The sequence below is a fragment of the Argentina silus genome, assembly GCF_951799395.1.
Source record: "Argentina silus genome assembly, chromosome: 2".
In the NCBI taxonomy this organism is placed as follows: Eukaryota; Metazoa; Chordata; class Actinopteri; order Argentiniformes; family Argentinidae; genus Argentina; species Argentina silus.
The window spans coordinates 21,073,784-21,086,157 of NC_139656.1; the positions used below are offsets into that span (position 1 = coordinate 21,073,784).

General features: G+C 43.0%; 2 protein-coding genes across 2 annotated transcripts; one reads left to right on the plus strand and one right to left on the minus strand.

Moving 5' to 3' along the window:
* Positions 1 to 374: 374 nt before the first annotated feature.
* Positions 375 to 6,074, minus strand: taf6 (TAF6 RNA polymerase II, TATA box binding protein (TBP)-associated factor). Its single transcript, XM_083696359.1, has 15 exons — positions 5,887 to 6,074; positions 4,790 to 4,947; positions 4,516 to 4,602; positions 4,189 to 4,342; positions 3,987 to 4,043; positions 3,742 to 3,861; positions 3,472 to 3,593; positions 3,309 to 3,386; positions 3,040 to 3,141; positions 2,729 to 2,911; positions 2,560 to 2,634; positions 2,345 to 2,470; positions 2,008 to 2,181; positions 1,646 to 1,837; positions 375 to 1,010 (listed from the first exon to the last, which is right to left on the minus strand). Exons 2-15 carry the CDS (start codon positions 4,943 to 4,945, stop codon positions 720 to 722), a joined length of 1,917 nt encoding a protein of 638 aa, XP_083552485.1. The 5' UTR covers positions 4,946 to 4,947; positions 5,887 to 6,074; the 3' UTR covers positions 375 to 719.
* Positions 6,075 to 6,709: 635 nt separating this feature from the next.
* LOC310801204 (zona pellucida sperm-binding protein 3-like) lies at positions 6,710 to 9,791 on the plus strand (the record flags this gene model as incomplete). The annotated part of the gene is made up of 11 exons (XM_083665199.1): positions 6,710 to 6,762; positions 7,326 to 7,647; positions 7,730 to 7,845; positions 7,919 to 8,022; positions 8,106 to 8,283; positions 8,357 to 8,474; positions 8,554 to 8,639; positions 8,739 to 8,899; positions 8,987 to 9,157; positions 9,252 to 9,443; positions 9,517 to 9,791. The coding sequence occupies 11 exons, from the start codon at positions 6,710 to 6,712 to the stop codon at positions 9,789 to 9,791; spliced, it is 1,776 nt and encodes a 591-aa protein (XP_083521325.1).
* Between the last annotated feature and the right edge of the window lie 2,583 nt (positions 9,792 to 12,374).

The following is a 12,374-nucleotide window of genomic DNA, read 5'->3' on the forward strand; positions in this document are numbered from 1 at the left end:
ATGGACAATCTCTCCCATCCCCTACATGACAGAGCAGAGAAGCTCCTTTAGCAACAGACTACTACAACCACGTCGCACTAAAGAGTGCTATAAGAAATCTTTTCTGCCTGCCGCAATAAGACTGTACAACTCCTCCTCCGGCTGGCTCGTTTGGGATCAGGCTGGGGGATGTTAAATCATACTGGACTGTTCCTATTGTATGTAATGTTTCAGATGTCCATTTTATTTTATTCTACTATTCTATTGTCACTTTATTTTGTTGTTTGGTTGTTTCTGATGTGAGCTGCTGTAATGCAATGTACCTATCTATATATCTGTCAGCTGAATTAATCATCCTTCAATGAAGAAACAATGCACTCAACATAAAATCATTACAAAATCAGATTTATTATAGAGTGTAAAAAAACAGACATGAAATCAATTAGAATGTTGGTTGAACCATTATAAATGCCCACACAGTTTTAGAAGAGTGTGAATGTATGTACAATAAGGAAAGAGAGAGATGCAATTTGTGCAATTCATTGCATGCATCCCCATTATACTGTATGTTCACAATAGCCCCGTTTTCATAAACAATTCATCTGCTACTCCTGACCCCCCGACCCCCCCCCCCACAGACACACACCCCAAAGTCCTCCTTCCCCCCCATTCTGTTAGTGTCTGTCCACAGTAGGGAGGTAAAGGTCTCATCCCCACCACCAGCCTTTCAGAGGCCTGTTTCAGTGTGGGGACTGTGTGCTGGCTCCGGGAGATGGGTCCATTTTCATCCCTGTCTCCAATGAGATGGGAGAGGTTGTGGAGGGTGGGAGCACACCGGAGCTCTTACTCTCCAGGGAGGAAGACGCAGATGAGGGAAGAGACACCACAATGTACTTCTGGAGAGGTCGTGATCCCCCTAACCCACCACCACCTCCAGACTCCAGTTTAACCAGGGGTTGTAGGGTGGATGTAGTGCTGGGGACAGTGCTTGTGACTGAGGAGGCAGACTGGGAGGAGCTTAGGGTGATCACCTGGAGGACAGAATAGGAGAATACAAAATTATACACTACTTCACATCAGTTAGTCTTGCTACATCAGGTGGAACCGTAATGCAAGTGGGGCTGGGGGGTGGTTATCCATCCAGTGAATTTTACCCCGCCACAGATTCTATCTACGAATAGAGAGGAGTTGAAGAGGTGCTTGAAATGGAGGCAGGGATTTCAATTGGATTTTCTTTCAAACAAGCGTTTGAATGCACACTGCTCACCTGCGAAATTATGACCTCGAAAACATCTTCAGCTAACTCCCTTGTTTTTATTTTGTGCAATGCGTACGGGTCGTGTTGTAAACAGAGGGCAGAGTGGAACGGAACTAGCTCAGGTAACGCTAGAGCAAAAACTTTAGTGGGGTGGAGACTCACTGACATCTTCCCATCCCCAATGTTTACTTCCTATGCACCCAGAATCTCAATCGAGAGATAAGATTCTGGGTTTCAAGATTACTCATCAGTGCATCTGGATATCATTTTTAATGGAGGCCTTTATCAGAGTTTCTTCAGAAGATAAATTCATTTATGACCACACCTTGAAGATGTATACATAACACCACAACATAAATAAAGTGCATAGCAATTATATAAACCCTATAAGACTTCTGTCCACAGTACCTGTTGGGTAGAGGCTGCTCCTGCACTGGTTGCCATGACAATGTATTTTGTTGCTGGGGGAGAGGGCTGTGTGGGGGTCCCTGGGCGAGTGGACATGAGCGTGAGGGAGCTTGGAACCTTGATGATGCTGGGGGTACGAGACCCCCCGGACCCCACTAATCCACTCTGAGAGACTGTGAGAGTAGGCCGAGGCTGCAAGAGAGACAGTTCTTTTTTTATTACTCTGACTGTATTTTGCAGTTTGAATGATATACAGTAAGTTGCTGATATTTTCAATTCATCTGTCCAACTGAAATTGTATTTACATACATTTTTGACATGTGACTAAAATGGAGATGGGTCAAAAAGGTGGTTGAGGGTACCTGTGTAATGGTTAATGTGGTTCTGTTGACCTGCTGGGCCTGTAATGCTGCCTGGGCCCTGGCCTTTACTACATGAGAACAAAGCATAGGCCCTAGGTAACCGTAGTCCACCCGGTACTGGTCCACATTGTCAGGCAGAGGTCGAGTCTTGGCAATAACACTGGCACAGTGTTTCTAGGAACATGAGGAAATAATCAAGGCACACTTAAAGGAGATATGGATTGTGACATATGATGAATTTCAGTGTATGTGGAGGTGTTTTATTAGTCTACAATATGTCTAATGCCTATTGCACATATTTGTTCTATCATTAGCATACGTTTAAAACAGCACTCACCAATAAGAGGCTCTGGACATGGTCTGCCCCTATTTTATCAATGTTGGAGACAACGGGTCCCTCAGTCACTGCTTTGATGCGAGCACCCTCTATGGTAAGCCGAGGTAGGATCAACGTCTTAATCACCTAGAGAAGAAAGAAGAGGAAACCAAAACATATAACAAAGTGGTGGGTAAGAACATTTATATATCTGAGAAAGACAGAAAGGCACTCACATCAGGTCCTAGTTCAGAAAGTCCAGCGATGCAGCCATAGCGTGTCGTCCATTGTGTCTTCTCATCTAACCAGCTCTGAGAGAGAAAAGGCGAAGGGATGCTCATGCTTAGTAATCACCAGGCCCAGTATTTCAAAGATTTTAAATCTGAATCACACACACACACACACCTTGGTGAAGGTCTTGGTGATGCGGGACTGGATGTTGTTGGTAGTGGTGCTGAAGGTCTTACAGCTCTGGGCCATGAGGCGGGCAGCAAAGTCCCGCAGGGCCCAGTGGTTATCAACATCTGGCCGCAAACACAGCTGCTTACTCACAATACACGTCACCACCGCCGGGATCAACTCATGCAGCTGGAGAAGGACCGGGAAGAGCCAGAGAGAGACATATTGGGCATTTGTTAACATTTTGTCATCAATCTACTCTGTATCAAATCCATCTGTGTTTAAATTGGACAGATGTGTTCTGTTTCATGGCTCACATATTTCTCCAAGTAGAGTGTGGGGTTGTCCATGAGTGCCTTGACCATTCGCATCAGGTAGATAAGCAGGGCCAGGTTGTTTTGCACCACATTTACACGAACCTGGGGGAAGAGGAAGAGAATGTCAGAGAGAAGAACAACAAACTGATCTTAACGCTGTTAAATCGAAGGTGCAAGGCCTAAAGGTCTCTACTGTTCTGACACACTTGGGCATCATCATGGAGGTTAAATGGCAAGCAAAGTTGATACAGACAGGAAAAGAAGCTCACCCCCTCAGAGATAAAAGTGCTGAATCTTGGGAGCATCTGGTACAACCCAGGGTCTGTGGCAATACTCTGTAAAGCTTCCTGAAGAAGACAAGAGAAAAACAATGAGGCAACAATGATAAATGAAGGAACAATGAAACACACCTTGGTGAAGTGACACACTCACAGCTCTCTTGGCCTCACAAGATCCCACACAGGCCTCTGTGATCTCCTTGTAGTAGAGCTGCTGTTCTACTGAGAGCTCGTGAGTACTGCGGGGCTTCATCCTCATCAGACCCTTGTCTTTTCCTGGAGTGAATGTTAAAAAAAACATTGGGGAGAGAGAGAGAGAGAGAGAAAGCCTCAGCAAATATGAATAAAAAGGGATGTAGGGGAACGCAAATCTCTACTTGTATGTATAATTTGAAGATGGAATACAGACACACAAGACACTGACCTTTGCCCTCTGCTGATGTAGCCCCCTGCCCCTTGCCCTGGATGGCTCCCTCCTCTTCCTGGCCAGGCTTGACAGCTTTAAGTGGCTCTGTAGATTCAGCCTTCTGCTGCTCTTTGGGTGCTGAGAGAAGGTGAATTAGCACAAAGGGAAGAGGTAAGTACAGTGTAACACAAACAAAATAAAACATGTTCCAACATTATCCCAATGGAGAGAGATGGACACAGATAGACGGACCAGGGTCTCACCTGGGGGCGGGTTCTCTGGTATGGCAGGCTGTACACCATCAATACTTAACCAGTGAGCTGAACAGAAACCAAGAAAAGACCAAAATGAGCTTGTATCAACAAACTCCAAAGCTGTTGTTAACAACAATATCATTATAGCACATAGATAATATAAGACGTGTGAATTTACTGCGATGCAACATCAATTAAAAACAAATTTTACCTTTGAGTGAAACATCAAGTGGGACTCTAGGGAGGGGTGTATTGATGATGTCACTGAGGTCCACTTCCTTTTCCTCATAGAAGTGAAGCTCCCTCCCACCTCCACTTGCAAAGCGAAACGGGATAAACTCCTGTGCCTGGAAGCCATACAGTGGCTGTGGGGATAGACAAGGGAGCTTTGAATACCTGTAGAATAATTAAGATGGGGGTGGTAGCCACTAAGCCACCCACTGAGAGCATACCTGCAAATATCATCACACACACTAGCCTAATATTACCCTAACAAGGGGTAGGTATTGTGGCTCATTTATTATAAAGTCTCCCTCACCTCTACATTCTTCAGTTTAAGAGCATGATCTATGTCACTGGTAGTCAGTTTACGTCTCTTCCCATGGTGCATGAACTTCAGTGCATCCTAGAAGACCAATGGAAAAAACAATTAAGATGAGCAAAGGACCATATTTCATAAGAATCACCCTCACTGAATTAGTATTACAAAAACTGAGATATTTCCACCAGGTTTGTCATTGTGTGAGCCTAGCAGGTTTACATGCCTTCAAACCACACAGACATCAGTTATGGTGGAACACACTCGCCCTTACCTGGGCAATCTCTTTTATTCTGTAGCTGACCTCATCACTCAGGGCCACACAACTCTCCTCTTGTAACTGCCCAACTCCCACCGACTCTGCCATGGCCTTCATAGACTCAGTGGGCAGAACCACATTGCACTGCTTCTGCCTTCGCTCCTCTGCCATGGCTGTGAGGGGAGATAGCTCAATGAGGTGGGCTGGAATTCTTCATTGTTTCATGTTTAAGTTTCATCACCCACAGGGCTAATTCTCAGATGTATCTTGAAGTCAGTTCTGATTAAAAGAGGAATTTATGAAAACAAAGCATGCATCTGAGGCCAGACTGTTTTATATTTTGTTTGCACTTTAAAAACAAGACCAAGAGAAAAACAAGGTGAATAGATGAGATACAGATATTGTGCAGGTTCAGGCTAGAAACCCCAGGGGCTTATGCTAAAAAAAACGAAAATGAAAATAACAAAATACATTTCAGGCATTACATGGACATACTTGATACAGAAAATAAGAAAAAACTGTGTAATTTGATGTTTTCTGTGATGCACCCATGTATTGATTTATACTTCTGAATAATGATGAAATATTAATCAAGTCTGCAGACATCAACGATAAGTGGCAAAGCTGTCTCTTCATTAGAGATGGAGATTTTGACAAATGACTAATCATCTTACCCCTTCAACTTTTTAGCAGGGCGCCGCTAGTCCTGTCATACATTGTAGCTATCTACTATCTGTAATCAACCATTTACATTTGGCAACAATCTTTGAACTCATATACTAATTCATCACTATATTTTCAATTCTATATGCAGTCAATAATAGCTACTTCTCACTCATATAACACTGGTCATCATCATTCACAACGCGGTGGCTAACGTCACTTAGCTTGCTAGCTTGCAAAGTTAACGTGATCCTACCCAGTGTGTAGGCTATTATCCGACCAAAAGAACCGCGCATGCAACATTGGTTAACATGATTAAACATTTTTGCAAATAATACTTTTGCGAGCTACCTAATGCATATCACTTTTACAGAGTGCATTTCATCTATATCTAGCTAGCTGAGCAGCAAGCTTGCGAGCCAAGTTGATTAGCTAGCTAGCGTTCTTACCTTTGCAAAGTTACACCACACTAATGGTCGTTGAACAGCAACAGGGAAAAGTTTAAACTAAATAAAAATAAACAAACACTTCTTCAATTATAGATAGTGGTTTGTTTGTCAATCTAACTAGTATCAGTATACATCCATCTGTAGATTTATTTTAACTGCTTTATGAGATGTAGTTCTGACCCCTTTTTCTGAAATTCCGCCATTTTGATTTAGTTTGGAAGGTCCTCACAGCTGGTAGTTGAATAGTGTGACATATTGTGGCATATTTTATTTAGAACCGAAGTAAATTCGTTAATGTGTAACAGTATATACTTTCTAACCTAGATCTTATTTGAAAATGTAAAAACAATATGATTTAAGAATAATTTACAATTTGAAACGTCTTTGTGTAACTATACAGCTTACAGTTCTGCCTATCGGTGAGATAGGCCTGATTCCATTTCTTTCCCAGCCAGTTCCTATCCCTGCAGGTCTGAAAGCACAAGAAACATATTTCTGATATGGTTGTCAAATTATGATAGATCTGAACCTTAGAAATGGAATTGGACTACAGCAGCGATTCCCAAACTTTTTTTGTCTCGCGATCCCAAACTGACATCAATAATTTTCTGTGACGCCAACAACTTGATTGAGGCCTATACCAATACATAATCACATCCTAGTGTATTCTAATCGCCTAAACTATGTTACTTATTGGTTGGATTTAAACCCCAAAACACTGCGATATAGCTACAGGTGCAATACACAGACGTCTTACGAAATAAATGTTTGTGTCTTATTTATCAAATTATAGAGGTTAGTTTGATTTTCTCAGGGGACCGCAATGGGTCCTGACCGCAAGTTTGGGAACTGCTGGTCTACAAACGGAAATGGAATGTGTCACCGGCGCCCACTAACTTCCCAAAGTCACATATAGGCTCTTTGATTGACAGCTAGAGATCAGTCCTGCTTCCTAATTCTACAGCCTTTCCCCTGAAGAGTACACTTGTTCACTCCCTCACAAAAGCATCGGATATTTGTATGGGCTCTTAACCAATCCTATGTTTAATGCTCATGTGGGTAGTGGACACATTCATACTTCAGGGAAACGGTTGAGAATTGGAACGCATGTATAGCCTACAGAAGGAACTAACACATCAGTATCTCTTAACCAATAAGATGCGGGATCTAATCAGAGCCTAATTGAATTCTAATGTGCGGTCTATGCTACAAACACTTTAAGTCCTCTGGTGACATGAGTTGGTCTTTAAAAGCCATCTCAGTTTAGATTGTTTTTGTGATCTGTAGTACAGCAGCAATTGCTATCAAACCTACAGGATCGTATTGCTTGTTTAGATGGGGCTCATGGAGAATGTGGTCAGGTTATTGTTAAACATAGCAGTTTTGTCGTCACTGTCTGGACACTACTTTACCTCTCCTGCTTTTGCGTATCCTTCCAGAGATGACACATGGCGGCGACCTCAAAACAGGCGACCACGAATTGACGAGGTTCTGTCCTCAAGGCAGCGGCAGTTCTCAAAGCAACCTGAGCAAATCACTGCAATTGTCAAACAAGATCGGGTGAAAACTGTCACTGTGACATGCTATCCTGACTTTGTGGACATTATTGTCAAGGCTGATATGTTTGAACTCGGAACATTTATCGATGGAGAAGACTTGCGCCTTGGAGTTGAAAACAGGGACTCCTGCAAAGCCACGGTGTTCTCAGCCGATGAGTACAGAATCTTCGCGGCGCTATCAGATTGTGGGATCAAGCGCTGGGTGAGCTTAAGCTTAATGACTGGTGTGTCTGTGATATGCTTATGTGGATGCCTCTTTAATGCTCATTTTTGTGAATCCGCAGATGACCGAAGACTCCTTGGTCTACACAAACCTCCTCATATATTCGCCTATGGCCTCCCAAGATGGAGTTATTCGAATGGAAGATGCTGTAATTCCAATTGAGTGCCATTATAGCAGGTGAGTTCTCACTTGATGTATGATCAGAACTGCATGTTGATCTGCTTTTTGTGAAATTGGTGTTCTGGTTCAGGAAGTACAGTTTGACCAGTGCTTCGCTTCAACCAACCTGGATCCCCTTCACTTCTACACAGTCTGCTGAAGAGAAACTCAATTTTTCCCTGAGGATCATGACGAGTAGGTGTACATGTCATGTTAATTATAACAACCACCTTGTTTTTTTTTTTCTACAATTGTCTTAAGATTTTTTTTGTGTGTAGGTGACTGGCTCTATGAGAGGGGCTCTAGTGTGTATTTCCTAGGGGACCCCATCAGCATCGAAGCCTCTGTCAGAGTGGCTCACCACATGAGGCTCAGAGTATTTGTGAAAAACTGTGTTGCCACACTGGACCCAGACAGGAACTCTCTTCCCAGATATGTCTTTATTGAGAATGATGGGTAAGTAATGGTGAGAACTTAGACTGGTATATCCCAGGCATCCACTGTCCTCTAACAGTGACCCTTCCTCCAGGTGCTTGGTTGATTCCCAGCTGGCAGGCTCACGCTCTCAGTTCATGCCACGGACTCAGGATCACAAGCTCCAGTTTCACATTGATGCCTTCAGGTTTCATCAGGAGGACCGGGGACAGGTGAGTGCCTACTCTGCAACTCATCAATTATGCATAGCTCTGGTTAATTTGATTTTGCTCATCCTGTTATGTTTTACAGCTCTTCATCACATGTCACCTTGCTGCAGTTCCTGTCATGGATGATGCAGAGCCTCATAATAAGGCATGCTCCTTCATTGATGGGAGGTGAGTTTTTGTCTCATCACATTGAGATGTTGTGACTTATAGACTCCAGTAAGCATAGGCTGTGTGCTCTATTAACATGTACATTTTCATCAATTTCAGATGGCGGTCTAATGATGGGAATGATTTGTTATGTGGTAACTGTCAGAGCCAACCTGGAGTTGACCAAGCAACATCTCACCCCAGTCCACGAAGAATGCCTACTCATGATCATCCCAGCAAACCTCAGACCCATTGGAGGAGTGGAATGAATACCAAGAAAGGTAGTCCTATCATGTGCTTTGACTGCATATGCATTTTAGACTGACCTAGCATGTTGGTTAATGAACTTTTTAATTTCTTTTTTTTAGGGTGGGAAAAGGAGACCACTGTGGGCCCCATGCTGGTCCTCACAACCAAACAGAAGAGTGTGCCTTTGAGTCCAAGAGGGAAGGGTGGCATCCCTGCTTTTCTCTCCAGACCAGAAGTTTGGAGACCCACGTCACCTGGCAGTCTTGAGAGCAGCTTGGACTTCAAGAATGGTGCTTGTCTATTCATATGAAAAAATGCCACTAGCATATACAGTCAATTGTTAATTGCTATCTTTCATTCCAGGCGCTTTCTCTCCATCCCAAGGTCAGATGGGTGGTCCCTCAAGTGAAGACTCCATTCCAGGAGGCCCCTGGCTGTTTCCCACACCTGAACCCAGAGGCCTTGGAGAAGAGTTTACTACAGGGGGAGAGGGCCTGACTGGTGGCCTGGATGAACAGGATAGGGAAGAGCTCATGAAAAACATGGCTCGATGGAAGAGTGGAGTCTATGAAAAAGGTATGCATGAGATGGTTCTCATGTGAATTGAGTTGTGAAATCTCAACTGACCCTTTTCTAACTTTCTTTATAGAATGGGAAAATGAGGTTAATGTCACTGAAGATGCAGTTGCAGCATCCCCTACTAATCAGACTCTCAGCATAACACTCCAGCCAAGTGAGAAGGGTGGCAGTCCTGATGATGGCGTTCCTGAGCATGACCATGCCACAGCACCCCTCAGTGATATCAGCCCTACTCAAGGGAACAATGGTACTGATGTTGATGTGACTGCCACAGTGCCAATGAACACAAAGGATGCAGACACTGTGGCTCCTTCCAAAAAACAAGATGACCCCATAAAGAGATGACCCTTGATTGAAAAATAAAAAATATGAAAGTTTGTCAATTAAATTCTTGTCTTACATTTCTGTTCTCAACAAAAGTGGGTGCACAAGTCACTTTGAATTATATTGCAATGGAGTGATATAATTTCTTGCAGTGTTTACATAGTAGTAGGCTAATGCTTTGTTGGTGAGCTGAAGGGGTAGATGTCAAGTGGTTGGGAGTCAGTCATAAATTGGGAGGTACAGTCATGTAGGGCACAGTTGACCCATTTCTTTAATTTGAGGGTTAGTGCAATTAATGGATTTCCAGATAATCCAGGAGATATCTGGACACAGAATTGGAAATTATGAAGGATGATTCTCTGCAGGCACAACTGGCCTTAAATCACTTAATTCCTGTGTTTCTGTATCCTGACCGAGCCCTGGATTACCATCTCAATGCCCCCTAAAAAAAATCCAAACCAACCTGTGACTTATTTCACATTTTGATTGGCATTTTAATTATTACCTTTGAAAGGGTAAACATCGGTTACACAGGGCCATTAAGTATAGAAATCAAGGACATGGGCAAAATAATTCTAAAATGTATGAATTACGTTTACCTACAGCAAATTGATCCTCGTGAAATGATAGTTAATTGATGATCCAATCACATTCAAATGCTGCAGTCACCTTGTCGGTCGAGTATACAATTTCTTAAATGGTTTTCTGTTTGAATGGTAAAGCAATTGTCTGTGTGATGTGGACCACAGCAAAACACGTCGCCTCGAGGTCTAATCACTTCGCCGCAGCTGTTTTTCTGATTTCATTAAGATAGAGAGAAATCACAGGTGTGATTACCACACATCGTAAAATAAAGCAGAAAAATTGAGGCATTTGGACTGAACCACCGACCTCATCTGATGAATCCACGTTCTAATTATATGCATCTTAGCTAGTTTTTTGTGTGTCAAAACACAGTATGGGGGTAAACCTAGAAGAACACGCCATCTTTATGCTGTTGGTTTTGTCGTCGGCATTTTATATTGCAAGCTGCATTCGCGTGTTGAAGGATGGACCAATGATGGGTCCAGACGGCAGGCAATATAAACTTGCTTCACTGAGAAATGATGGTGATGACATTCCTGTTGGAAAAGGCGTGGGCCTACCAAGCGACGCTTACACTGTTCGAGTACAATGTACAGAAGCGACTATGATTATACTGATTAAAGCTGACCTCTACAATAACGGCCGATTTGCGTCTCCAGATGAACTATTTTTAGGGCACGCACGATCGGAGATTTGCCAAGCTATTGCTGTTAGTGACACTGAATTTGTCATAGAAACAGGTTTGCACGACTGTGGTTCCAAATTGATTGTAAGTAGAAGATTGTTTAAACACTAACCAGCTGTTATTCAATTGAGAAATTCCATTGCAATTGACATTCAAATAAGATGGGCATATCAGCACCTGAAACTAATTCCTACCACATGTTCTCAAAATGATCTTTATTTATCTTGTAGATGGATGGCGATTCCATGGTCTACTCAAACAAATTGGTATTTTCGCCAGTTGCCAATTACCAGGGTATTACCAGGATGAACAGTGCTGTCATTCCTGTTGCCTGTCACTACAGAAGGTATGGTGTCCTGGGTTTGTTATTTGCAATTTGCGAACTTTCAATAAATCTCTCCCTCTGTTCCCTCTCCTCCTGACACAGGATGCATAATGTGAGCAGTAGTCTTGTACAGCCAACCTTGACACCTTCCACATCTGTGTACTATGCAATGGAGCAGTCTGACTTCTCCCTTAGGCTCATGACTGGTATGTATGGTGCTGTTGTTTCTGTGGATTCTAGTTGTCTACTACTGCATGAGTGTAAGGTGTCTTAATTGTTATCAAAATGTTTCCTTTCTATATGTAGATGATTGGAAAAGTAAGAGGTCCTCTAATCAGTACTTTCTTGGAGATATCCTGCACCTTGAAGCCTCCTTCAATGATGCTGGCCATGTGCCCCGTCGACTCTTCATTGCGAGCTGTGTGGCCACCTTGGAACCTGATGTGACCTCTGTGCCCAGATACTACTTCATAGAAAACCATGGGTGTGATAGAAACTCACTTACCCACTCAACTCACTTTCACACACAGATCCTGCTATGTCTAAATTTTATCAACCTCATTCCCAGGTGCCTAACTGATTCAAAGGATGAAGGATCAAATGCTCGATTCCTGTCCCGAACAAAGGCACACATACTTCAACTGCAGCTCAGTGCCTTCCTGTTCCACCAGGATCCCAGGAACTCTGTGAGCTTGACATGTTATTTGGTTTCCAAATACTATTGTAGTCCTGGTTCTCTTCTGAAATTGCTATGTCCCCTCTAGATCTATATCACATGCCACCTGAGAGCTGATGGGAGATGGCATAGTAGCCTCGTAAGCAAGGCTTGCAATTATATAAATGCAAGGTGAGTTCAAGAATAGTCACTTAATTTGGTGACTTATGGTACTTAATGTGCTCAGTTAATGTGGTTCCCTGTGTAGGTGGAATAATGTGGATGGGAGTGATGGGGTGTGTCGATGTTGTGATAACACCTGTTCCTCAAGTCATGCTGAATGGCTCAGGAAAG

What these genes read in the sequence shown, in the direction of transcription:
- taf6 (XM_083696359.1), bottom strand. Translation starts at nt 4,945, where the DNA reads ATGGCAGAGGAGCGAAGGCAGAAGCAGTGCAATGTGGTTCTGCCCACT. An exon ending in CTTGTGAGGCCAAGAGAGCT is followed by an intron (nt 3,387 to 3,471) that starts GTGAGTGTGTCA and finishes TGTCTTCTTCAG; the next exon opens with GAAGCTTTACAGAGTATTGC. An exon ending in TTTCTGAACTAGGACCTGAT is followed by an intron (nt 2,471 to 2,559) that starts GTGAGTGCCTTT and finishes TTTCTTCTCTAG; the next exon opens with GTGATTAAGACGTTGATCCT.